General features: G+C 38.5%; 7 protein-coding genes across 8 annotated transcripts in view; 5 read left to right on the top strand and 2 right to left on the bottom strand.

The window, feature by feature from the left end:
* LOC111196357 (zinc finger protein 271-like) overlaps positions 1-27,528 on the bottom strand; it is a 460,288-nt gene that overhangs the window by 404,835 nt on the left and 27,925 nt on the right. The gene's annotated exons all lie outside the window — the stretch shown is intronic.
* LOC125801235 (zinc finger protein 239-like) overlaps positions 1-27,528 on the top strand; it is a 213,748-nt gene that overhangs the window by 171,178 nt on the left and 15,042 nt on the right. The gene's annotated exons all lie outside the window — the stretch shown is intronic.
* On the top strand, positions 5,851-7,991 carry si:ch211-10d23.5 (uncharacterized protein LOC556599 homolog). Its single transcript, XM_049478454.1, is given in 5 exon segments — positions 5,851-6,118; positions 6,308-6,457; positions 6,535-6,660; positions 7,010-7,036; positions 7,195-7,991. Coding segments are annotated over 5 exon segments (1,107 nt in total). The 5' UTR covers positions 5,851-6,111.
* LOC111188742 (uncharacterized) lies at positions 8,715-10,198 on the top strand. The gene is made up of 4 exons (XM_049478453.1): positions 8,715-8,919; positions 9,009-9,156; positions 9,297-9,977; positions 10,134-10,198. The coding sequence occupies exons 2-4, from the start codon at positions 9,129-9,131 to the stop codon at positions 10,196-10,198; spliced, it is 774 nt and encodes a 257-aa protein (XP_049334410.1). The 5' UTR covers positions 8,715-8,919; positions 9,009-9,128.
* On the top strand, positions 10,143-12,900 carry LOC111190911 (uncharacterized). The gene is made up of 12 exons (XM_049478350.1): positions 10,143-10,252; positions 10,347-10,508; positions 10,666-10,710; positions 10,802-10,894; positions 11,002-11,079; positions 11,391-11,479; positions 11,558-11,660; positions 11,750-11,866; positions 11,954-12,051; positions 12,140-12,298; positions 12,389-12,452; positions 12,736-12,900. The coding sequence occupies exons 6-12, from the start codon at positions 11,466-11,468 to the stop codon at positions 12,802-12,804; spliced, it is 624 nt and encodes a 207-aa protein (XP_049334307.1). The 5' UTR covers positions 10,143-10,252; positions 10,347-10,508; positions 10,666-10,710; positions 10,802-10,894; positions 11,002-11,079; positions 11,391-11,465; the 3' UTR covers positions 12,805-12,900.
* LOC125801498 (zinc finger protein 239-like) overlaps positions 22,703-27,528 on the bottom strand; it is a 154,288-nt gene continuing 149,462 nt past the window's right edge. For both annotated transcript variants that reach the window (XM_049478290.1, XM_049478289.1), the window contains exon 2: positions 22,703-23,972. In XM_049478290.1, coding sequence (XP_049334247.1) covers positions 23,093-23,827 — 735 coding nt within the window. In that variant the 5' untranslated portion in view covers positions 23,828-23,972 and the 3' untranslated portion in view covers positions 22,703-23,092. The remainder of the gene's footprint in view (positions 23,973-27,528) is intronic.
* LOC125801661 (protein FAM200B-like) lies at positions 24,279-26,075 on the top strand. Its single transcript, XM_049478452.1, has one exon. The coding sequence runs from the start codon at positions 24,279-24,281 to the stop codon at positions 26,073-26,075; it is 1,797 nt and encodes a 598-aa protein (XP_049334409.1).

Raw genomic sequence — 27,528 nt, 5'->3', positions numbered from 1 at the left:
AAAATTACTTTTGATAATTTTTGTTAAATTACAAGTGCTTTTCTACACTTTTGGGATTCCATTCCTTTACTTACTAATGAAATTATTCTCTGCCATCAAAACTATTATTTTGTACCGTAAATAAAATCGATTTATTCAGCTTCTTTGTTATTTTTTTAACATAAAGCAAAATTTTATGAGCTCAAATTATGGATTTCTTTTATTTTATATTGACACCAAAAAATTGCTAACAAAGAATGAAAACTACAGGAGGGTCAATGCAACAACAAAAACAACAACAATAATAATAATAATAATAATAATAATAATAATAATAATAATAATAATATACACCTTTATTTTATGACTTATGAACTCGCTCTTAAATTAACGAGTAACTATCATAGGGTATGTGCTTATTAGTTCACTAAAACTAATAGTGATTTTACATCAATTTGTTCATTGAAACGCCTCCAAAATGGTCCTCATGTGAGATATTTGTTATCATATCAGAAGCTTGTTTGATAAATCAGAGCATAATGATGTTAAATGTCACCTTAAATGTTAAATGTCACATGTAAATATATGTTAATATAAACCAATAGTAGCCGGAGAAGACGGGACTTGTATTCCAGCAGCTTGAGTGAAGTCCCGGTACGGACTACTGCGCCTGCAGGGTATATCTCAAAACAGGGCAATCCCTAACTCAACTTTAACCCTGCTTTTTGTTACCCTTCGGACAAGGTCACTGTTTTGCTGCTTTACCAAGAGAACACATATTGGCAGTTACTATTAGTGCAGTTACTATTTATTTACTACTCCATAACTCATGGAGGAAGTGTAATGTGGGTCGTTTGGGTCGTAGATCCTTTGACTTACCTTTTTAGGGAACATTCTGCCAGATGGTTAAAGCTAGAGAGAGAAAAAAACTGTCAGTAGTCATATTTTGCATTAATACAATAAATACATTATACGCATGCCTTAAATAACAAATTGTGATTTTTTTTGCGTGTCTGGGGAATCTGATATATTCTTATCCGTGTTTTATCTCCTGCCCTTGCTGCTCTGCACTGGCAGAAGGCGTTGTATCCTTTCAGTTGGGGTCGCGTTTCTATGCGTTATGAGCAGGCATCGGGCTGAGAGGTAAGTTTTTGTTTTATATAACGTTATACCGATTTCTAGTTGTTTTACTACATTGTATTGTAAATTGTACACCAGTACATACAATAAGCGTACATTAACTAAGTTAAATATTTTGCTTGTAGGACAGTTATGTTATCTAGCTAGCCAATGTTCCCAGTACTTTTTTAACCCAAGTATCTAATGTTATCTAGCTAGCCAATGTTCCCAGTGCTTTTTAACCAGTATCTAATGTTATTTAGCTAGCCAATGTGCCCAGTGCTTTTTTAACCAAGTATCTAATGTTATTTAGCTAGCCAATGTTCCCAGTGCTTTTTTAACCCAAGTATCTAATGTTATTTAGCTAGCCAATGTGCCCAGTGCTTTTTTAACCAAGTATCTAATGTTATTTAGCTAGCCAATGTTCCCAGTGCTTTTTTAATCAAGTATCGAATATTATCTAGCTAGCCAATGTGCCCAGTGCTTTTTTAACCAAGTATCTAATGTTATTTAGCTAGCCAATGTGCCCAGTGCTTTTTTAACCAAGTATCTAATGTTATTTAGCTAGCCAATGTTCCCAGTGCTTTTTTAATCAAGTATCGAATATTATCTAGCTAGCCAATGTGGAGAGGGGGTTGGATCTCTGCCTGAAGGGAGACGGGCGGCAGTGGTGGGTCTGCGTGACGTCACCCGCCAGCCACTTTTTCATCGACCCGGCAGTGTCAGACACATACCCGGCAGTACTAAAAACTGTCAGGGAGCTAGCTGACAGTACGCCGGCACTATTAAAAACTGTCAGGGAGCTAGCTGACAGTACGCCGGCAGTATTAAAAACTGACAGGGAGCTTGCTGACAGTACGCCGGCACTACTAAAAACTGTCAGGGAGCTTGCTGACAGTACGCCGGCACTACTAAAAACTGTCAGGGAGCTTGCTGACAGTACGCCGGCAGTTTTAAAAACTGTCAGGGAGCTTCCTGACAGTATTCCGGCTGTATTAAAAACTGTTAGTAAGCTTCCTGACAGTACGCCGGCACTATTAAAAACTGACAGGAGCTTCCTGACAGTATGCCGGCAGTATTAAAAACTGTCAGGGAGCTAGCTGACAGTACGCCGGCACTATTAAAAACTGTCAGGGAGCTAGCTGACAGTACGCCGGCAGTTTTAAAAACTGTCAGGGAGCTTGCTGACAGTACGCCAGCACTATTAAAAACTGTCAGGGAGCTTCCTGACAGTATTCCGGCTGTATTAAAAACTGTTAGTAAGCTTCCTGACAGTATGCCGGCACTATTAAAAACTGACAGGAGCTTCCTGACAGTATGCCGGCAGTATTAAAAACTGACAGGAGCTTCCTGACAGTATGCCGGCACTACTAAAAACTGTCAGGGAGCTTCCTGACAGTATGCCGGCACTATTAAAAACTGTCAGGGAGCTAGCTGACAGTACGCCGGCAGTTTTAAAAACTGTCAGGGAGCTTCCTGACAGTATTCCGGCTGTATTAAAAACTGTTAGTAAGCTTGCTGACAGTACGCCGGCACTATTAAAAACTGACAGGAGCTTACTGACAGTATGCCGGCAGTATTAAAAACTGTCAGGGAGCTTCCTGACAGTATGCCGGCACTACTAAAAACTGTCAGTAAGCTTCCTGACAGTACGCCGGCACTATTAAAAACTGTCAGGAAACTTGCTGACAGTACGCCGGCAGTTTTAAAAACTGTCAGGAAACTTGCTGACAGTATACCGGCAGTATTGTTTTATGGTTATTTTTTGCCTAACTCTCTAAACATTTCAGTTCTGAGAGCAGACAGGATTCGGGATGGGATTGGGCAGTTACAAAGAAGTGAATCTAATTAAATAAATATTTAACAGATTTGCAAATAAACATTATGCATTAGAGGTGAAAGTATAGAGTATAGGAGTCGGCAATAGACCGCCCGCGGCCCAGATCTGGCCCGTGAGGTTGTTTGAACTATAATGAACGATAATAAAAAATATATATATATATAAAAATAAAATGCTTCCTAGGCAAACTTTAGTTTACAGGGCTCCTGTGTCTCTGTGTCGGGCTCGGCGTGACTAGTTTAGTTTCCGCCCGTTCTCGTTTTTCCGCCCGTTTTGGGCTCCTTATCTTCTTAGCCGGGGTAGCGGTAGTGTTTATGAAGGCAATCTTGACGACAGGGGTTCGATTCCCGCGTGAGGAGCGGCGTGTTTATTTATATATTTTTTCCCTTTCTTCTTTGATTTAACTGCCTCATTTTCCAAAAACAGATTTTTTTTTGTGCACTGCCACGCAATGCTTTCAAAAATATCTGGCCCGCGGTCAAAACTAATTGCCGACCACTGGTATAGATGTTTGTAGGTACGTTTAAAGTGTGGTTAATGTGGGCAGCAGTTTTGTGTGCTAAAACGGTTTTATCCTCGGCCACGCCCACGAATCTGATTGGCTCATTCTGCGGGAAACAGAAGAATGCAGACTGCACTAAAGAAGACTTCATTGCTCACCTGCTCAACCTTTGTTTCGGACCTTTGCGGGATGGGTGAGTAAACTTTCTTAAATAATTTATTGTAGGACAATTAAATCCGAAAAGTAGGACTTTATTTTATTATTTTAGTTCGTTTTAGGTATACTTAGTACTATATAGGTGCATGGTTTAGAAATATAGCTTAGAATTGTTTAAAACAGTTGTAAGTTAGTTTGGAGGTAAGGCCTATTTGCATGTTTTTACTACAGAGTGAAGATTGAAACTTATTTGTTGGTTTAGAGACTTAGATGTCAGACATCAAAGTTAACTAAGAAACTCTCATAGAAGAATTAAGATGCTGAGATTGCTCTAATGTGAGGAGGCTGAAGAAAACGTCGACTATAAAAAATTGTCGACGCGGTATTTAAGGAGCCTGAAGTTCTTATTCTCTGGCGTATTTCAGTTCCACCTTAAATGTGCACTGCAGTTACATGCAACCGCCTGATGGCGGGTTTTAACAGTGAAAAGCCACATTTAAGCATAACGCTATGCAAACGCTCTGAACAAAAAAAAACAAACAAAAAAAAACACACAGAGACCAAGTCAAATTTAGACTTTAATATAAAATAAATTAAGTAATATAATAGAAGAAAACATAAAATACAATATATATATATATATATATATATATATATATATATATATATATATATATATATTAATTACAGATCTACATAAATACCTTTATTTTTTAGCTAAACAATGATTTCAAGGGGGGTATCTTCTTGAAAAAAATAAACGCACACATATATAAGGGCCATTCCACCAAATGGGTGCCATTTACTTGTTGTACGTATTCCAATTTTTTTTTAATCTTTTTTTTTAACTCTGTATCTAATAACACATATTTGGATATTAAAAACGTGTTCTGGTCAATCTGTGGTCATATTTCATATTTTTTTTAATTTAATAAATTAAAAATAAAAAAAAAGGTTTCTTATCCGAAGATGGTTACCTTTTTCGGTACCACTTTAAAATAAGACTACCTTCATAGAGGATTTATAAATGGTTTACAACTAGTTTATTAATGGTTACTAATTAGGTTGTAAATGCCGTAAAAATCATTAATAATCAGTTATAACACATACGAAGAAAGGGCAACAATATAGATGGCTGTGGGTTCCCTATTTGGCAACAACAGGTCAAGTACATTTCTACGTATGTGTTATAACTGATTATAAATCATTTTTAAGGCACAACCTAATTAGTAACCATTAATAAACTAATTGCAAATCATTTATAAACCCTTTATGAAGGTAGTCTTATTTTAAAGTGGTACCCATTTTTCTTAGTCCTGTTACCAAACTCATGTGACATTTAAAAAGCATTTTTATAGTCCACTAATTCCTTTGATTGCATGGTTGACTGCATGTTCACATAATTGATATTTATGAGAAAAAAATCACTATATATGCATGCACATTGTATTTTTCTACAATATGCAAAGCTATTATCTTATCAAGAAGAACCTTGAATTGAGCAAATTTATTATCATGCAATTTATTAAATAAATGGATAAATGATGAACCAAACATAATTGGAAAAAGTGTTTTACACTAACTAATATTCACATTAATAAGTCAATAAACCAGGGACAATACCCACTCCTGCTACTGGCACTCAGTTCTGTTACTAGCACTCATTCCTGTTACTAAAACTCAAATAGCACAAATAGAATGAGGACACTGAGCACATTCTAGTAATTTTAACAAAATTTGTATTTTAAAAATAGACAAGATCTAAGAATTAATTTCGTGAACAGGACAAATTGTTGAGATTGAGCTCCTCAGTCATCATTACAATACAATCAAATATACAGAACAAACAATGCGGGAACTTAATTTTGGTCTTCCAATGATCTTCATAAGAACCAGCTGATGTAACTTCCTGTTGTAGTAACATAATGTGTTACGGTAACAGGACTGAGTTAAACCTTGGGACACAACTAAAATTCATATTTTAACTTAAATATAATTTAAGTATATATAGTAAATTTAATTTATTATTAAAAACATATTTTTAAAGCATAGATGGGATTTGGAATCACACAGCATTGCAAAAAAATGACATCTTTGAAGTATTTTTATACTTATATTGCATGGTAAAGCTTATAGTTAGAGAGTGGGGGACAGATAACAAGGTATATTTTTTATCAGTGTTCTAAGTAGTTTTTTTACGTTTTTAAATTCATATCTAACTTTTGCAATTAGGATATAAGCATCCTGAGAATAACATCAGACATATTTAAAAATGTTGTGTTTTGATTATTACCACATGGATATAATTGATTTTGCAATGAAAATTGACAAATGTCACGTAAACGGTATAGATGTAAACACATTATGTTATGACTGCTGCTATTATTGCTTTATTAAGGTTGTTGGTTTTAACACTGACTTAGAAAGTTTAAAATAATCAAAAATATCAAGCTTACATTTTGGTTAATATTATATTTGTCATTTATTTTAGGAATTAAAATATCCGTGTTGAACCATGACAGGTAAGCTGGGTGAATTGTGTTTGTACTAATAAAATATGCTATTGGAATGATTTTTAAATGATGTTTAAAATAGTGCTTAATAGTAATTTGCTAACAGTCTAATGTTATGCTATATTTTCCCATATTTACACTCTGTAAACCATTGCCATATATAATGTTGTATGCTTTGATTTGCAATTGTTTTTACAGAAAGAAAGTTTGAGTTTTCTTGTAAAGAAGAGCTTCTCAGTTGCAGAGGACATGACTGTCCATACTGTACAAAAGCAGTCACAAGATCAGATGAGCATTTATTGAAGCGTCATCTGAGATTTGCCATACATTACACTGAAGGTGACACTAGTAAGTATTATGATTGATTGTTTTAATTACAAATGCAATCCCTTTTTTTTTTAAATAACATCTGTTTTATTTTTTAGACAAATTTTCAATTCCATGCTACTGCCCAGATGTAAAACAAAGTAAAAGGAGCCATTGGCACTGTACAAAGTGCAAGAAAGTAATTCACAGATGAGATGACTTCAGGACACATCTGGGAAAACATGGTTAGTTTATAATTTTTAAAATAAATGTTGTATTGTTTTGTATTACTAGTTTCAGTATTGAATTATCATTACTTGTTTCATTAACATATTATAGCATGCAAGTGTACATGGTAAATATGTGTAGCATGCAAACATGAAGCATGTAATGTTTTTCCATTGTAATTATTAATTCAGTTACAACAATTCACCGATATAATTAAACTATACAAATACTTGAACAACATTTAAATATATACTGTAATAATAGTAATGAATAATTAAATGTTTAAATCTTTATTCATTGTAAAACAACTCTTAACTTACCTAACAAAGCCTAATATATTTAAAAATATTAAACTTTTAACTGCAGGTGTGGAGCTGACACAGAAACCCCCAGGTATGTGATTTTCTTTATATTTATATTTGAATGTTGTATAATAATACATTGTATTATTTATAATCAAATTACATGTAATTAGTGTATATCGTAGCTGTTACTGAAAATTCTAAACTGTAGTGCTTCATAATGAAAACATGTCATCTAACTCCCTTTAGATGAAAAAACAAGCAACTTGGATACACTACATGTTAGTGACTCAAAAGGAGACACCAAGTTATTGTGCCAAAAATGTGGGTTACTGTTTACCACCTCATCAAATCTAAGGAGGCATGAGAGGCAGCAACATGGCTCACAGGAACAACCCATGCTTTGCATAGATCAAAAGAATGGGATCTATGTAACACCAAAGAATCCTCATGGAGCAAGACTTCCAATCCATGTCTGTAAGTGTTTCGAATCACAGACCTTCCTTTGTGAACTGGAGTCATGCAGGGATTTCATGGGGATAGCTACCAGAAGCGGAAATCCTGGAAAAGAATGTCATCACCTTGAAAGAACCAGGAATGCACAGGTCTACAGTCCACCCCCAGCACTACGCAATGATTCACTACAAGAGATGGTTGAAAAAGGCCTTATTTCAAAGTCGAGGCAAGAGGACTGTATGTCTTTAAAACAGAAAGCATTTTTGGCTGAAGTAGACTGTGTCTTCCCTGTTTTTTGGGGAGATTATGGACTGTCTGAGAGGTATATCTACTTCTCTGTGTACACTGGTCAGAAGGACAACTGGTGTATGTTTGCAAGGACGCATGTCACTTTTGACACCAAGTCAGACAAATGGCATTGCCAATGCAGAGGCACAAAGAACAGACTGAGTTGTGTCCATAGATATTTATCTATGTGGTGGATCTTTCAAGAACGTCCACAGCTGGTGCAGAATGCTACAGAAACTAATGCAGACGAAATTGAAGATATCGAAGAACTCGTTTTGGATAAGAAAATGTGTTTCTTATAGGTATTACTGTTTATGCCAAAGAATGCCCAGTTTGCAGAGTGCTGGTCAGATTTCAGGAATATCAGTCTGGTTTTCATAACTTCAATGACAAAGTCCTTCTCTCAGTACCCTTGTGTTCCCTCCTGACAACAGGTCTATCTGTGAGTATTGCAATAAAAAAAAAACAGTGTCGTGTTACAGGGGATATAACAAAAATATATATGCAAATATGTTTCTGTACATCAACAAACCTCTTTGTTTTTACACATACTGTTTATTTTAACAGGTCTATTTACCATTTAGGTACACTTTGTATTTGTTTTGTCTGTGTATAAATGCATGTATGAAATGTAAATATACTGAAAATCATATAATGGTTTTCTTTTCTTCTTTCTGACAGAATCACATTGCTGTTGGCCGCCTGTTATGCACACTGGAATCCCATTCAAGAGCCACTGTCTCATATAACACATTACGAAAAGCATTCTACCACTTCTGTGCCCTGAGGCAGTACACCTATGGTTACTTTTGTTACCGCAGGGTAAGCTAAAAGCACTTAATTACCTATCTTGTCAGGTTTGTTCAAATATAATAATGCAAAATGTTAAAAGGTACTGTTTTATTTCTTAACATAATGTTTTTGTACATTTACAAAGCTTAGCCACATTAATATTTGATGCTTATAGTTTTAAAAAAAAGTCTGCAATGACAGTTTAATTAATTTCAATCTAATTATTTTTTTTCTTTAGACACATCTAGCAACCCTTTCTCAAGCCCCTTAACATACTCTGTATTCACTCCATGGATTGGGAAGCACTCAAGAATTAATGACGTGGTCCCAAAAACAGAAATATTCAAGGGTCTTTCCCAGAAATACAGAGAAAGCTCAAGGAAAGCAAACCTGGAAATTGACGAGGACCAGATTCTACAGTTGCTGGACTGCAAACAGGTACAGTAAATACAAATTTGATTATACAGTAATAATCTATATTACTAACAAGCGTATTTTAATTCTAGTATAATCACTTTTTTGTTTAGCCAAAGAAGAAAGATTTAGTCCAGGCTTGCACTGATCTTGTAGTGTCAACAACAGGCTCACAAACAGACCTCATCAACAGACTTGAGGAACTTCTCCTTTATAAGGAGATCTATCCAAAAATGTTTGTTAAGCTACAGAAAGCTGGGGGTAAGAAACTAGATGATAACATAATTTGTGGTACTGTTTATAGACTATATATTGTGACTCTTAGTCAGCACCAAACATTACTTACAAAGATATATAATAAGCGTAATTTTGACACATATATTACTTTTTCAATTTTGTAGGGGGAGTATTACACATGGGCTGTACCCATGGTGTGGTGTTTTACCAGTCACCGTTGTGGTGGAAAGAATCTGCCCGTGACCACGGAGATGCGCTACTGAGTTTCAAATATCCACCCACAGTTTTCATTTCTGACATTGCTGGTCGTGTTGCCAGGCAGGTCAACAATCGGACTCAACAAATGTTTTTCCAACCACATGATGGACGGGTGTGTGCCCCTACAGAAGACAATATTAGGGAGGCAACAACTGGAAATTTGAAGATTAACCCTGTGTGGGTGCAGAATCTCAGACAAAAATCAAAGGGACCTGTGGAAAACACAAAAACAGATAGATTCTCCACTGCTCATCCAGAGACTGGAACTCCAGAGAGATACTCGCTATATGACCGATTTCATGAGAAGAACCAAAAAAGGCCAGAGGAGAGACTACGGAGTTTAAAACTTCTGCCAGACCTGGCATCTCTTCTGAATTCAGCTGTAGCAGAACAAATCAACCGTGAGCTTTCCTCAATTAGATACTCCTTATGTCAGATGAAGGATACATATTACATGTTTTCACTGCGCCTGTACTTTCATCTTCACAATGAACAGCTAAATAACACATTCTTAAATCAAGTGCAGAAGCATTCCTTGGAGCTTGTACACATAGGACTGCATGGGAAACTTCTACTCGCCAAAGCAGGTAAGAATCCAAAGAAGATAATTATTAATGTCAGTATATCATAAGTGATATATCCTAATAACAGCTGTTCTGTAACTTCAGTGGTGATGAAATATAGTGTATTTTGATATTTTCAGAATTTGTTATCAATATTATGTAATACTTATTTATTTGCAGAGCCTTCTCAAAGACCTCCTGAAAACCAGGTCAGAGTTCAAGAATGTACAGTTACGAGTGACTGAGAGGAACAGAACAACTTCTCTGTGTCAATGTTCCCGATCGATGAACAACACAAGGTAATTGTGATATTTTAAAAATGTTAAAACATGAATAAGGACAAAACATTACAAAGAATATTACATGTATTACTTATATTTACTTTTATTTTAGGAAAGGCTGACCCAACTCTATGCTGTACAGAGACGAGAGAATCTTATAATCGCAAGATTCTCACGTTATGCTACACTTGAACTCCGGGATTTAAAAAGCCTTTGTCCACCTCATCTCCTACAAGACTCAGGAAAGTGTGAGATGCCTTGGCTAACTGACAATGTAAGTAGTAATATATACTGTCCTGTAAAGAATTATCATTTTCAAATAATGTTATAAATTACATTACATATGATCTATACAAAAGGAAGAATATTTTTCTGTGGTGTTTTGAGTATACATATAGGTGTGTAACTATATTTTGCACGCTTTTTAACAGGCTGTAAGCTGTCGGCTTGCACAAATAGCTGGAGAGGCACAAAATGTAAGCCCCACTGTGAATATTTAAGCATAACAATTTTATAAGCACATTTACATTTAGACAATCACATTCTGTATTTTTGGTTTCATTTCAGGTTGTGGCTTTGTCAACAGACACCTTCATTTTATGGCACAGAGACTGGATAGCCTCCAAAAAAAATTAAGAATCACATGTAAAAGTGCTTGAGGTATTAAACTATATACCTTGACATTGGGGTTATTTCCTATATGTTTTCCAAGTATGTGTATGTGTGTACAAAGTTTATAATCAATATATATATTTGTTTCATTTTAGAATTCCCAGAAAATCCTTTGTCCACGGATTGTTGGAAAAGGAGATTCACCAGAGAAGGGGTGCCACTTCATCATTTGGGTTAGTGGTTTAATTTGGAGAAAAATATTCAAATAATGCCATATATTTGTAAACTTGCTATTTCAATGCCTTCTCAATCAAAACATATGTATGAAAGTGCTTGTGATTTAACAGGATGCTTGCAGAAACAAGTCATCAAGTCAAAGTGATTGCTTTAGGTGACAATGGATGGAATTTAAACATGTATTAATTTACATTTGTTTTGTAAATGATATAACACTAGTCTATGTAATATCTTGAAAATGCAGCGATACTTATATAAAAAAAAAATTAACAACGCCTAATTTGTACTCATTTTATATGTTTAATAGGTTTTTGATGTGCCAGCAAAGGAGATCAGAATTTATGACAACACACAACAATACGTCACAATTAGAAATTCTGACATGGACATCCTCAAGTATGACCCTCTCTCATTTTGTTTGCTGTCAAATACACAAATTATATTTTTTACTCACTATACTGAGTTTTATTGCAGGGAAGCTTTTAAACAGTATGAGTCCCTAGAGGGCTGGACTGTATCTAATCCACACCAATGGACCAAAAATGATGGCTACAACTGTGGAGTTTTTGTTTGCACGGTAAACAGGCAGCTTAGTTATATTTGTTGGTTCAAGTTTATGTATATTTAATGTATAGAGTTTATCAAAAAGCCCTTTCTATCTTAAAGATGGCAGAGATGGAAGCAAAACATCTCAAAATGTGTCCTGAAGTGCTGCACACTGGACAACTTCTACATCTTCGGATTTACCATGCCACATGTATGGTGAAAAATCTGCAAACTGAGGTAAACCTCATTGAAATGTTTTAGTTTATCAAATGTAATGATGTTTACTTTCTGAAATACGCTTAATTAAAGCTGCAACCTTTTTAGGACTTTCCACCTGAGATGGGACTGGGGGATGGTATATCTGAAAACAGATGTATGGCCCAGGACATTAAAGTTTGCGTTTTTCAAAAAGTGGGGAAAAAGTAGGTTTCCATTATTATACTTTATTTACAGCTGTTTTGGTATTTTTTTGGGCAGTTACACTAATTTCTGCCTTGTGTTTGCATGCAGAGCCATGCATCCACATGTGAAGGAGGTGGAATGGATTCAGTGTGACATCTGCAATGGATGGTTACACACGGACTGTGCCGGCATCATACCTGCAACAGTCACAAAAGACACACCATTTAGCTGTGGATGCAACATGCAACAGCCATACCTTTATGAAAGGTATGAAGCACATTCTATCAAATCAAATTTAATAATAAAATATAAAAAACTATGCTGTGTTGTGGTGTAATGCAGTCTTTTGTTTTACAGTACATTGTCACTCATAAAGAAGGGACTTTTGGTCAACCTCGTAATGGAAGACCACGAAATAATGGTAATTTACATTTATTACTGTACACCATTGAGTACTAGCTGTGTTACTGTACTACATTATGTTAACTAATGTATTACTCAATGTTAGTTATTAACTAAGTAGTCCATCAAAACATTTTGTTAAAACTAGATTTTCTGAACTCCCAGGCTTTAAAAAAAAACATGTTAAATTATGATTGACAAAATAGTGAAGCGAAAAGTGTAATAAAGTGGTGTAGACCACTGCAACACATTGTAGCCACTTATTTCGTATTTTCTAGATTGCTATTTTTTTTTTTTTTCAGAACATACACAACAATATCACAACAGGGGCAGTAAGATCCAACAGGATGTATCTGCATGTTCATCCCTAGGGGTGTCACGATTCTCTAAATCCTCGATTCGATTTCATTTTCGATTTGAGGGTCACGATTCGATTCGATTCTCGATTTTCTTGTTTTTTTTTTTTCTTGTTATTATTTTATGCCTCATAAAATTTAAATAATATATTTATTATTATTATTATAATAAATATTATAAATATTATTATTATTATTTATTACGATATATATGGTAATGCCATCTAGTGACTTTTTTTGGTAGCAACAGTGTGCACTATTAAAACAAGCAGTTTATCAGAGCTGTGTGTGGATGGCTGGTGAAACTGCTCACTTACATGAAGCTGCAGTTCTTCATCCAACCACTAGTCGGAGCTGCAGCAGCAGCACAAGCCCCGCTCTCTTCACTCAGTCACTACTTCAGTACAGCCCAGCCACGGGCTACAGAGCTCAGCCAGTCCGTTTTTACTGTTTCTGTAAACAAATAAAGGTTTTAACCCCACTAACCGGATAATACAGCTCACTACAGTTCATCTTTCAGCCCAAGCAGCTAACAGCAGCAGGTTAGAACAGCCGACACGGAGGCACTGCTCGGATTACATTATAAACAGGTCAGTTAGCGCGCTGCTAACCTCAGGATGTTTATAACTACGGAGTTTAGTGGACACACCACGGCCGCCAGGTAAGTCTTTTAAAGGCTACTGAAGACTATTAAAGGCTATTAGAGGTTATTGAAAGCATTATTGGGGGGCAGAAATCAGTACAGGCTGGTTAGATAAGTGATGTGGTGAAACTGTGACTAGCGCTGTCACAGTGATGTTTATTAACGTCATTAAAACAGATTTTGTCAGGTATTGTCTTATAAATATTTACACATAACTTATATCTCTCCTGAAAAGCTTTTATTTTAGTCAGAAACACGCTTGTGTTTACTTTATCTGAGAGAAAGATGTTTTTTTAATTCAATGGAAAGCAACAGGTGTAGTCAATTATAAGTTTAAGATTTTTAATCCACCTCACTGTGATCTATAGTCAGTGTTCTCAAGTCAAACTGACACACGCATTTCAGCGAGTTCACACGCTCTCACCTGCGCGCACCCACCCCTCCGTTAGATACAGATACAAAACCTGCGCGCCCAACCCCCGCCCCCCCCTCCCCCCCTATTTGCGTAGCGCGCGCGGGAGGGATCGTCGATCCTCTTTTTGACTTCGATACTCGAGACCATGACCTCATTTCGATTCGATTTCGATAAAATATCGAGATCGTGACACCCCTATTCATCCCACATTTTCCCTTCGACTGAAGAGCCAGCTAGCACAGCGGATATCCATTTTTGATGAAAACCAGGTAAACACAAAAAAAGCTCATGTAAAATCAAAGTCTTTAGACCGGGCAGTATTTAATACTGCTTGATATATGAATACTCATAAGTTACTCAATAGATGTTTATGATAAATGTTCCTACAACAGACAGAGGGCATAATTGAGAGAGTGTACAAAGTCACGCAGCTGGACAAAGCAGACCTGAACATCACAACGTATATTCTGGAGGTGCTGACACCTGAAATAACATGAAATTAAAAATCTATTGTATTGTACTCACTACATAAATATATCCTTTACAATTACTTATTTATAAATGTTCAGATAACAGTATGTGACCAGGCATATAATTGTTTCTTCTTTTCATTCAAAGATGACAATCTTGATCTTAAAGAAGACTGAGGGGTTTCACAGATTCCAGGCAGAAATGGCCTTCGTCACAAAAGGATATCTGGAGTAATATGTGCTCTAACTTTTTTTTCTTTGATTAATAATCAAAATATTTAGTTCTGAGTCTTTAATACATTCATTTATTTCTTTTCTTTTCTTTTTTATTATTTCCTTTATTCAGTTTGTTTCTTTGTATTTATGTATTCTGTCATGTCATTTTTGTATAACTCAATGTTTAGTTTTTAATTCATACTATAATAAAAAAGATTTGCACCAGTTTATTTTACAGTGTCTTTTCAAGTCATTTGTTCAAATATCTCTCTCACTTTTGTCGAAGTTCAAGCAGAATCAACAAAATTCAGCTTCTGATTTTTGCACCCCCATACAAATGTGTAAAGTTCTCAGATGGCAGATTAAACAGTACAGAACAAATGTATTGGAAAAAGATGAAGCAAATTAAACGTAATATACTTCTGGAAATGTTATTGATTAATCAAACTCACAAAGTAAATTAAAATTGTCTCATTGTTAAAATACACTACAAAACCAAATTATCATGGCTATATAATACACAGCGTTTTGGATAGTCAATCACACAAGTTACTATTTACGTGTTTATACGTTATAGAAAAGGTTCCTGTCAGTTTTTAATAGTGCCAGCATACTGTCAGAAAGCTCCCTGTCAGTTTTTAATACTGCCGGCGTACTGTCAGGAAGCCCCCTGACAGTTTTTAATAGTGCCGGCGTACTGTCAGGAAGCTCCCTGACAGTTTTTAATAGTGCCGGCATACTGTCAGCAAGCTCCCTGACAGTTTTTAATAGTGCCGGCATACTGTCAGCAAGCTCCCTGACAGTTTTTAATAGTGCCGGCATACTGTCAGGAAGCTCCCTGACAGTTTTTAATAGTGCCGGCATACTGTCAGCAAGCTCCCTGACAGTTTTTAATAGTGCCGGCGTACTGTCAGGAAGCTCCCTGACAGTTTTTAATAGTGCCGGCATACTGTCAGGAAGCTCCCTGACAGTTTTTAATAGTGCCGGCATACTGTCAGGAAGCTCCCTGACAGTTTTTAATAGTGCCGGCATACTGTCAGGAAGCTCCCTGACAGTTTTTAATAGTGCCGGCATACTGTCAGCAAGCTCCCTGACAGTTTTTAATAGTGCCGGCATACTGTCAGGAAGCTCCCTGACAGTTTTTAATAGTGCCGGCGTACTGTCAGGAAGCTCCCTGACAGTTTTTAATAGTGCCGGCATACTGTCAGGAAGCTCCCTGACAGTTTTTAATAGTGCCGGCATACTGTCAGCAAGCTCCCTGACAGTTTTTAATAGTGCCGGCGTACTGTCAGGAAGCTCCCTGACAGTTTTTAATAGTGCCGGCGTACTGTCAGGAAGCTCCCTGACAGTTTTTAATAGTGCCGGCGTACTGTCAGGAAGCTCCCTGACAGTTTTTAATAGTGCCGGCATACTGTCAGGAAGCTCCCTGACAGTTTTTAATAGTGCCGGCGTACTGTCAGGAAGCTCCCTGACAGTTTTTAATACTGCCGGCATACTGTCAGGAAGCTCCCTGACAGTTTTTAATAGTGCCGGCGTACTGTCAGGAAGCTCCCTGACAGTTTTTAATAGTGCCGGCATACTGTCAGGAAGCTCCCTGACAGTTTTTAATAGTGCCGGCATACTGTCAGGAAGCTCCCTGACAGTTTTTAATAGTGCCGGCGTACTGTCAGGAAGCTACCTAACAGTTTTTAATAGTGCCGGCGTACTGTCAGGAAGCTACCTGACAGTTTTTAATACTGCCGGCGTACTGTCAGGAAGCTACCGGACAGTTTTTAATAGTGCCGGCGTACTGTCAGCAAGCTCCCTGACAGTTTTTAGTACTGCCGGGTACGTGCCTGACACTGCCGGGTCGATGAAAAAGTGGCTGGCGGGTGACATCACGAAGACCCACCACTGCTGCCCGTCTCCCGGCAGGCAAAGATCCAACCCCAACTGCCAATGTGCCCAGTGCTTTTTTAACCAAGTATCTAATTTTATTTAGCTAGCCAATGTGCCCAGTGCTTTTTAACCAAGCTAGCTAATGTTATCTAGCTGGCTAATGTTACCAACGTTTTTAACATAATTTGTTCTTTTAATTTGAATACAAACTTGTCTGCACTTCTTCCTAAATGAGAGTGTGGACATTTCAGACATGAGTTGATGCTGCATTGTCCGACATCCATCCATATGCGTTTCTTTTCATATTTTATGTTAAAGATACAAACACATTTTTTATGATTGAGCTAACTAAAATGTTATTTCTGGAGCTGTGATGGTATGTAGATGCATGAAATAAGTCTCCACTGATACTGTATATTGTATAAAATAACATTTATTATACTAAAATAATTAACAAGAAGATGGGTTTGCTTGTGAAAGAGAACTTTAGCCAATCTTATCCTGTGCTCTCTGCCTCGTCACCGACCAACTCAATCTGTAAAACCCAAGGATTTATGTCTTTCGGTCCCTCGTCTGGAAAAATGTAATATTATCTCATTTCTAGAATATAAGAAAAAGGAAAGACTCGGGTCGAGAGTTCACTCTCTCTCCAGCATGTACAACATCGATATAGAGATGATGAAACTGTGGGTAACATTAGCTTCTGTAAAATCTCTGAATCTGCTGGTGTAGAGCTTCTGCTGCTCTCTGGCTCTGCAGATGAAGTTGGGCTTTAACCCGATGCTGTGATTCGCCACCGTGTCTGCTATATTGATTTAGTAAACAAATCTTTTATAAAGTGGTGTAAAAGAAAAGGTTTCGGACATCGTTGGTCACGTGATCAATGTAGCAGGAATTTGAAAAAATAAAACAGCAGCTAGATCTTACAATGCCATTTTATTGCATATAAGTACAAGTATATGTTGGTAAGTTAACAGAACACCCTTCACTTATACATGTTTCATTCAAATTTAAATCAGATATGGGAAAAAAGATATCACAATAACGATATATATCATGATATGCCACATTTATATAAATCATTTATAAATAAATTAACAAACAGGAAAATGAGGGTATTCAATCTGTAATTTCAGTTCGTTTTAGTTTTTTTCTTATTTACCGTTTTAATTAGTTTCAGTTAAGGAGAAGTTTCCTTAACAATAAGTCTTGGTTACTTTGCTATATGGTGATTATCATGCCATAGCTTTATATAAAATGAAAATAGTATTAAAAAACAGATGACATCACAGACTATTTCCTGGAGCCCGACCGGCTGAGGAAAGCGGCGTGCTCATCCGCGCGTTTAAAGCTCCGCGGGTGGATTAATGGGTGAAGGCTTGCGGGGATCTGGCGCTAATTCTAATGCTTTGGGGCTGCGTGAGGTTTAGTCTCTCAGCCTGCCAGTCAGACTACAGTGTCAGCATATAAGTCAGGTGCATTTTCGTACAGGACAAACCATTCAAACATGCGGATGAGCTCTCAGCACCCGATTAAAAAATCGCACAGTGTCTGTCTGGCTTAGATACAGCTATTAAATGAATAAACCAACATTCATTTAAAAGACCAGGGAGACGTTCTGTATGCTAACAAGCTAGACGCTAATAAGCCAATACCATTCAATAAAAACAGAAAAATTGATATAAAATAGGAAAATAACCAACTAAACTAAGCCGAAAATGCTAAAAGGAATATAATCTAACGAATTCCTAAAGATCAAAACAAAATAGTGAATCCTCAAAGCAGTAGCTTAAAGACAGTATATGAATCTTAATTCTAATAAACAAGGCATATTTCGCCCTAAATGTTTATTTCCTGAGAGGACATACAGCTAAATAGGCTAGATACTGAAAAGCAGAGATTCTAGGCTTTAAAATGCTTATTGGGTGTCTATAAATATTCATAAACACTGCAAGATATTAATTATAAAAATTCAGGATGTGTTAAGAGGTTAATGATGTGTTTTGGGCTCTACAAAATAAACTACGCTAAATCGACATTGCAAACGTTGCCTAATAGCTGCAAACTCAAGATTATTTCCATATCTCTGTTTACCGGCTGCAGCTGGAGTCTGTCCTCTGGAAAACAAGCTTGTTCATTTTGCACATTTGGCAGCTTCTTCTTCCATCTTCTTTCTTTTTTTTAATCTGGCCTTTTTACCCTCCATCACAGTCGACTGACGCTTCGTGCTATTCTGTTGCTATATTTAATTTTATCGCTTCAGAAAAGACCACTCGTGGACGCAACCAACTCAAACATTTGGGAAGGGAGAATTCCCTCAGATGGTTGAACCCATCTAATCTACTGTGAAGTAGGGGCTGTGCTGTCAGATGAATAGAGAATGCATATGTAGTTGAATGGAAATGAATGCAAGAATAAGATTAGAAATGACGGGTAAACTATTTTTTTCCGTCCAACCGGCCCAAACTCGAGCCGGCCCATCAGGAATCCTCCCGAATCCAGGCCTGTGCGTGTGAGAGAAAGACAGAGAATTCACTCCATGCTGTGTTTTGCTGCTCTCATGCACAGGTACTGCCACAGTTTACTGTTTAAGTGAACCACTCTATTGTTTAATTGCAACAGCTGTTTATTTTCATTGAGAATTGTTTTGTTGTATGAAATTAATGTTCAGAAAATGTGTCATATTTGGGATCATTTCTATATGTGCATAGTACAATATAATGTGTAATATTTTATTTCATAGCTAAGAATATATTTGTGATAAGAAATGTTTATTTTTATAACACAGTATTGTACAATTTGTACTGAAGTATTTTTATAAACCCTATTTTATTATATGTAATTGTACACTGGATACAGAAAAACAGAACACACAGTATTGCATATGTAATGCTCATTTCACGCTAAATATCACTGAGGAGAGCTGCATCTGTTTTTGTGAGAAAGACAGAGAATTCACTTCATGCTGTGTTTTGCTGCTCTCATGCACAGGAGAGGCAATAAAAACCCAATATATGGCAGAGTGTGTCCAGTCTTTCCATTCCTTGGAAGTCACAACGCAGAGGGTATCAACACTCGAGGGGCATGGCTAATTCAACTGGGGCGGAATCAGAGACAGACACACACACAAGCCGGCTACATGTGGATTAGGGAAGATATAACTGTGGACTGAAAAATGTGCCTTTTACTGTATGTGTGTCCAGTACATACCCGCCATTTCTAATGTTCAAACCTTTTTAAATGAATATACTACAGGAAACTGAAGAGAAACATGAAAGAAGAATCATCACAGTTGTTGGAGTGGCAGAGTCTGATGATGGAAATGTTCTCCTTCTAACAAAAGAGAGGAGCTGAGTGTACCCCCAGGGCTCTCTGGGGGTACCATCACTGGGTGCAAGAACAACAATGAAGTAGATGGGGGTGTGGACAGAGCAAAGCAGTTTAACAACTTTTACAACAGGTTTGACTGTCCTGCTCCTGCTGCCCCCTCCTCCTACCCTCCTGCATCATCACCATCATCTCCACCATCACCATCATCACCATCTCCATCACCTTCAACTCCAGCTCCACCATCTTCATCACCACCAACACCCTCTCCTCCATCATCATCTTCATCACCCTCACCTCCACCATCTTCATCACCACCACCATCACCCCCACCATCTTCTTCATCATCATCACCACTGTCAACACTGGCAGACAAATCTGCTCCTCCAGTCCACCAACCTTTACTGCAGACCAGGTCAGGAGACAGCTGAGGAGACTTCACCCCAGGAAAGCAGCTGGCCCGGACAGTGTGCGCCCCAGAATGCTCAAGGCATGTGCAGTTCAACTGGGTGAGCCCCTCAAACATGTGTTTAACTTGAGTCTGCGTCTAGGGGGAGTTCCTGCCACGTGGAAGACAACCTGCTTCGTTCCAGTTCCCAAGAACACCCGAAGGAGCTGAATGACTACAGGCCGGTTGCTTTGACATCTCACGTGATGAAGACCATGGAGCGACTGCTGTTGGACCACCTCAGACCTCAGGTCCACCATGCTGAGGACCCACTGCAGTTTGCGTGCCGGGAAAAGGTGGGAGTGGAAGATGCCATCCTCTATCTTCTGCACAGAGCTCACTCTCATCTGGACAATGGGGGAGGTGCTGTGATGGTCATGTTCTTTGACTTCTCCAGTGCCTTCAACACCATCCAGCCCCTACTGTTGAGAGGCAAGCTGATGAAGATGGAGGTGGACATGCACCTGGTCACCTGGATCACTGACTACCTTACTGGGAGACATGTCAGGATCCGGGACTGCTCCTCTGATACAGTGATCACCAGCACAGGAGCACCACAGGGGACTTTTCTCTCTCCAGTCCTGTTCACACTGTACACATCAGACTTCAAATACCACTCGGAGTCATGCCACATGCAGAAGTTCTCTGAAGACACTGCAATCATGGTGATGAGAGGGAGTACAGAACCCTGGTTGAGGAATTTGTGGTTTGGTGCAAGACGAACCATCTGCAGCTGAATGTCTCCAAAACCAAGGAGATGTGCATAGACTTCAGGAGGTCCAGGCCCTCTGCTCAGCAAACAATCTCCATCGAGGGGGTCGTTGTGGAGGTGGTCAAATCTTACAGATACCTTGGTGTGCATCTGGACGATAGGCTGGACTGGTCAGTGAACACTGACTCTCTCTACGGGAAGGCACAGAGCAGACTGTACTTCCTCAGAAGGCTCAGGTCTTTCAACATCTGCCAGAAACTCCTGCTGATGTTCTACCAGTCTGTGGTAGCCAGCATCCTCTTTTACGCTGTAGTGTGTTGGCGAGGCAGCATCAGCAAGAGGGACGCTGGACGACTGGACAGGCTGGTGAGGAAAGCTGGTTCTGTGTTGGGACTAGAGCTGGAGTCCTTAACACCACTGGCGGAGAGGAGAGCCCTCAGCAAGCTGCTGAACATCATGGACAATGTTCACCACCCTCTGCACAGCACCATCACCAGGCAGAGGAGCTCATTCAGCGGCAGACTGCTGTCCCAGTCCTGCTCCACAGACAGACTCCAAAAGTCTTTTGTCCCTCAGGCCATAAGACTTTTCAACTCATCTCAGCACAGCAAACTGAAGACTCTGTGACACTTTTTCTTTCCAGCAATTCTGGCCACACCATGGACATACTCCCATCTATTGTCACACTCTCAGTCTTGCTGATGCCCATAACACTATCTTTATAGTTCTACTCTATTTTGCACTAGTAGTTCATTCACTAGTTCATTCATCTACTGTTTACGTATCATTTGCACTGCTACATTTAAATTATTATATAACTGTATTTGCACTTTCTGTATGGCTGACATCAGTTATCCTTATCCTTACTTTATGCACATTTATGTATCATTTATATTTTATCTTTTTGTAACTTTGTGTACTATACACACCTGCTGCTGGATGTCAAGAATTTCCCCTCGGGGACCAATAAAGTATCTATCTATCTATCTATCTATCTATCTATCTATCTATCTATCTATCTATCTATCTATCTATCTGTCTATCTATCTATCCTTTGGGTGACTGAGTATATACACAACAACAAATAATAACATACAAAAATCTCAGGCCTATAGATTTTGTCAAACATATGTTGAGAAAACAGAGATTGCAGATCTTGCAATATAAAAGCTGTTTATTAAAACACAGATGAGTAAATATAGATGTGAAGCAATACAAAGGTTATAGTTGGTACTGGATAAAAACAATTAAGAAACTAAAAGATTTGGATATTCTTAGTAACTTTGGAGATTAAAAAACCTTAAGCAAGATACGATATCTAATAAGAAAAAGAGTATAAAACTTGAGCAATACATCAACCAAATATCCATCTATATCCCTCTAAGGTAACAGATTTTTAATCAGACTGACTGAACCATAGAAGAAGAGAAAACCATCAGAGGGAATAAATAAGCCAGCAATTTTACTGCACTACATAAGCCTGGAGTGGGTAGATTTTAGTATGGGAACCATGGCTGGAACATTTTGTTGGCCTCTCTGCAGGGTCTGGATGCTCCTCCGGTCCACACGGCAGTACTCTCTATGGCTCTGAGTCTCACTTCTGGGAGCACACTCACTCTGGAGTGGCTCAGGTGGTGTTTTCCCCTTCTCCCTTCATATGGGCTGCCTGGCGGTCAATAGCGATAAGCTATGCTAAGCTTGGGAAACTGAGGATGGCTTCCACAGAGTAAAAACAGAGATACTAGAAATGAATGGAAATAATTAAATCTGCATGAACTAGAAAAGGGATGAAATGCATTCAAAACCTTCTAATCATAAGCGCTGAAGGTTTGATCCCAAACGCTTAGTTGCAGGCTAAGAATCCTACTTTACTCCTAACAACTACGACATTTAAATTTGATTTACATTTAAAGACTAATTATGCTAATCTAACATCTGGTGCAAGCACTGGCAGTGCCCTCACTCGAACTCGAACGACCTTCCCTTCTTCAAAACTGAACTCCTACCATAACTACCCTAAAAACTGAGCTCTGTCTCACGAACAATGTCCTGGAATATCAAACATACAAGAAAACATAATATTAAATTCAATAAACATAATCGCTGGATAAGAATAATTTTACTGAATCTGTAAAATCCTTCCAAGCGACAAAGTGAAACATTTGTGTAGGATAAGGTGTTCTGTCCGAAAGATTTACGATTTGCACTTTGACTTGCCGTGGGACAAATTTGGGATAATTTTCTCTCCTGTGTGAATGCGCTGGTGAATTTTGAGGTTACTCTGTTTAGTAAAACTCCTCCCACACTCTGAGCAGTAATACGGTTTCTCTCCTGTGTGAATGCGCTGGTGTTTTTTGAGGTTACTCTGTTGAGTAAAACTCATCCCACAGTCTGAGCAGTAATACGGTTTCTCTCCTGTGTGAATGCGCTGGTGACTTTGAAGAGTACCCTGTCGATTAAAACTCTTCCCACAGTCTGAGCAGTAATATGGTTTCTCTCCTGTGTGAATGCGCTGATGCAGTGTGAGATGACTCTGTTGATTAAAACTTGTGCCACAGTCTGAGCAGGAGTACGGTTTCTCTCCTGTGTGAATGCGCTGGTGTTTTTTTAAATGACTCTGTTGAGTAAAACTCTTTCCACAGTCTGAGCAGTAATACGGTTTCTCTCCTGTGTGAATGCGCTGGTGTTTTTTGAGAGTACTCTGTAGAGTAAACCTCTTCCCACAGTCTGAGCAGTGATACGGTTTCTCTCCTGTGTGAATGCGCTGGTGTATTTTGAGATGACTCTGATGATTAAAACTCTTTCCACAGTCTGAGCAATAATAAGGTTTCTCTCCTGTGTGAATGCGCTGGTGTATTTTGAGATCACTCTGTTTAGTAAAACTCTTGACAGAGTGCTGATGTTTCTCCATGTCGGGACTTGGCTTCATTTGTCTGTTAAATGTATCAAACAATTTCTGCGTGTTCTGGAGATTCTTCAGGGCGGCTTCTGTTTCACCTCTTTCAGCAGTTTAACATTGCTCTTAGTTAAATACCTGGTTGTTGGTGATGAATTTCAGGAGAATATTTTCATTTCTGAAAAAAAAAAGGAAAAATGCAGTTGAATAATAAAATAAAAGCAGGACAATTAATTGAAGAGAACTGTCTAAATTAATCAGTTACACTATATTGACAAAACTACTAGAACACTGTACTGCAGCGTTTCTCAACTGGTGGGTCGCGACCCAAAAGTGGGTCGCGGACACGTTCTGGGTGGGTCGCGGACAGCTTTGCAAAAAAAAAAAAAAAAAAAAAAAAAAAAGATTATGCTCGTCTGATTTTTTAACGGTCTTTTATCTTGAAAATCTTGAAATGAGACAGAGAGACACGCGTTAGTTTGTGATGACGTTCGGTGAGAAGATGGCGAAACGCAAATACAGCCCGGAGTATCTGAAATGTGGGTTTTCGTTCATTGAGGACAAACAGGGTCAGAAACCCCAGTGTGTCATTTGCAATGAAGTGCTGGCACATGCGAGCATGAAACCCTCCAAACTAATGAGACATCTACAAACGAAACATCCCGCATATAAGGACAAGCCGGTGGAGTTTTTTCAAAGACGACTTCATGAGCTAAAGGCATCAAAGAAGTGTCTGACAGCATCGTGCTCCAAACAAGAGCAAGCGCTCCGGGCGTCTTACCACGTAGCTTTCCGTATTGCGAAGGCAAAGAAACCCCACACAATAGCCGAAGAGCTGATTTTACCTGCTGCAATGGACATGGTAAGAGAGGTGCTGGATGGTGTAGCGGCAGACAAACTTAAAACAATACCCCTGTCCAACGATACTATAGCGCGGCGTATTAAAGACATGTCTGATAACATAAAACAGCAGACTACAGCTCGCGTCCAGACAAGCCCATACTTCGCATTACAGATGGATGAATCCACGGACATAGCTAACCATGCTATTTTACTGGTTTATGTGAGACATGTGTGGGATGGTGATTTGCAGGAGCAATTTCTCTGCAGCAGAGAACTCCCCACCACTACCAAAGCAGAGGACATTTTCAACTCCGTGGACTTGTACTTGAGCTCAGTGGGTTTAAGCTGGGAATACTGCGTTGGAGTCACAACTGACGGCGCTGCCTCCATGACCGGGAAACACTCAGGTGTGGTGAAACAAATTCTGACGAGGGCACCTAATGCGACTTGGAACCACTGCTTTTTGCACCGAGAGGCACTGGCGGCTAAGAATATGGTTCCTGATCTTAATGAAGCTTTGCAAGATGTCATCAAAGTGGTGAACCACATAAAACGGAGTGCTAAGAGCAGCCGCTGCTTTTCAAATCTATGCAAAGATTTGGGCTCTGAGCACATGCAGGTGTTGTATCACTCCGAAGTGCGCTGGCTGTCGAGGGGTAAGGTCTTGTCACGCTTTTACGAACTAAAAACAGAAATCGCCACCTTCCTCTCAGAGAACAACTCCGTATATGCTGAACTGTTTGACAATAACACCTGGCTCGCACTTGTTGCATATCTTGCTGATATTTTTGAGCACCTCAACGCGTTAAACGTGTCTATGCAGGGAAAAGGACACAACATTTTTGAACAGTCAGACAAAGTTGTTGCGTTCAAGAAAAAGATCACACTGTGGGTAAATCATTTATCCAAAGACAGACTGGACATGTTTCCAAACGTTCGCCAGGAAGTACAGCAGCTGGACACCACGGCCAAAAATTACCTGAAAAAAACGATCAAGGAGCATCTCAGTAAACTTCAAGCTCGGTTTGACGACTACTTCCCTGAGAGGCACGGAGATAATAGTAATGCCTGGATACGCGACCCTTTCAGCGTCAACATGGAAAGCGTCATGTTACCAAGCAACGAAGAGCATCAGCTGGTGGAGCTGTCATGTGACCAGACACTGAAAAAGAGATTCGGCGACGTAAGTCTTTCCCAATTCTGGTGCAGCGATGTGATGGCTGAGTATTCATCTCTCGCCTCTCTTGCAATCAAAACGATCCTACCATTCAGCACAACCTACCTTTGTGAAAGTGGCTTTTCCACCTTGGTCCAGCTAAAATCAAAGCAGAGAAACAGGTTGAACACTGAGCATGATCTGAGAGTAACTCTGTCTACTGTCACCCCAGACTTTGAAACTCTGATCAAAAGTAAAGTACATGCCCAATTGTCTCACTGATTTTCACAAAAGACAGGTTGGGTGAAAACATCTGGTTTTGTAGATTTATTTATTTTATGCAGTTTTGATATTTATTTTTTTGCAGTAACTTTTACACATGCAGTTGGCATGGTCCTTCTATTTTTTTTACTAAAGAATGCTGAATGCAGTGAAGTGATATATCTAATTTTGTCGCCTTATTTATTTTATGCAGTTTTAATATTTATTTTTTTGCAGTAACTTTTACACATGCAGTTGGCATGGTCCTTCTATTTTTTTACTAAAGGATGATGAATGCAGAGAAGTGATATATCTAATTTTGTGGCCTTATTTATTTTATGCAGTTTTGATGTTTAATTTTATTGTAGTTACTTGTATACATACAGTTTGCATGGTACCGCACGTTTTTATTACTTTTAAATTCACTTTGAATGCATATGTATGTTTACATATTTTTGAAGTTCACTTTTCAAAAATAAATTTGTTAGTTTGCATTATACAAAAGTGGGTCGCGACTTAATGACCATGAGAAAATGTGGGTCCCGGGCTGAGACCAGTTGAGAACCCCTGCTGTACTGTACTGTACTGTACCTGGTGGTCCTCCAGCCACTAGAGGGAGGCCACTCGCATTAGGCAGACACCTGCTTAGTACCTTTTATAAGGACTGCCCACTGTTCAGACAGTCTTAATTCTGTTCAGGTCTCTCTAGAAGCTGAGAACTTTTAGTTTGAAAGACAGAAAGAAAACAAAATAAAAAAAAAATATCCTTAGGTATCCATATTTTAAAGCCTCCTTGGGTGTTCTTCGTTGGCTGCTTTCTGTTTTCCCTTCTTTTGGGTATTCTAATGTTTTCTCCCTTTTGTTAGTTCTGGGTAAAAGACTTAAAGTTGATTTTCAAAAGATACTCGTTTTCCACTTCCCTGAGTATCTTTATTTAAAGGCACACTAGGAAGAATTTCATTGATTGAACTTTTTAAAGAAGTAAAATTACAGCTTCTGACCCCCCCAGCATCTCAATCGGATTCAGGTCAGGACTTTGACTAGCCCACTGCAAAGTCTTCATTTTGTTTTTCTACAGCCATTCAGAGGTGGACTTGCTGGTGTGTTCTGGATCATTGTCCTGCTGCAGAACCCAATATCGTTTCACCTTGAGGTCACGAATAGATGGTCAGACATTCTCCTTCAGGATCTTTTGGTAGACAGCAGAATTCATAGTTCCAATTATCACAGCAAGTCTTCCAGACCCTGACGCAGCAAAACAGCCCCAGACCATCACACTACCACCACCATGTTTTACTGTTGGTATAATTTTCTTTTTCTGAAATGCGGTGTTTCTTTTACACCAGATGTACTGAGGGACACACACCTTCCAAAGAGTTCAACTTTTGTCTCATCGGTTCACAGAATGTTTTCCCAAAAGTCTTGGGGATCATCAAGGTGTGTTCGTCTAGGAACTCTGCCATGTCGGCCATTT

The sequence above is a fragment of the Astyanax mexicanus genome, chromosome 4 (assembly GCF_023375975.1).
Source record: "Astyanax mexicanus isolate ESR-SI-001 chromosome 4, AstMex3_surface, whole genome shotgun sequence".
Lineage (NCBI taxonomy): Eukaryota > Metazoa > Chordata > Actinopteri > Characiformes > Acestrorhamphidae > Astyanax > Astyanax mexicanus.
Note: the sequence above shows the minus strand (reverse complement) of the source record. Positions and strands in the feature narration are given on the sequence as shown.

Excerpts from the sequence above, each read along its gene's own strand:
- LOC111188742 (XM_049478453.1), top strand. The coding sequence starts at position 9,129 with ATGTTTGTTAAGCTACAGAAAGCTGGGG. Across the intron at positions 9,157-9,296 it reads TAAGCTACAGAAAGCTGGGG|GGGGAGTATTACACATGGGC; the intron begins GTAAGAAACTAG and ends TCAATTTTGTAG. Across the intron at positions 9,978-10,133 it reads ACTTCTACTCGCCAAAGCAG|AGCCTTCTCAAAGACCTCCT; the intron begins GTAAGAATCCAA and ends ATTTATTTGCAG.
- LOC111190911 (XM_049478350.1), top strand. Across the intron at positions 12,299-12,388 it reads CAGCCATACCTTTATGAAAG|TACATTGTCACTCATAAAGA; the intron begins GTATGAAGCACA and ends TTTGTTTTACAG. Across the intron at positions 12,453-12,735 it reads TGGAAGACCACGAAATAATG|AACATACACAACAATATCAC; the intron begins GTAATTTACATT and ends TTTTTTTTTCAG.
- LOC125801661 (XM_049478452.1), top strand. The coding sequence starts at position 24,279 with ATGACGTTCGGTGAGAAGATGGCGAAACGCAAATACAGCCCGGAGTAT.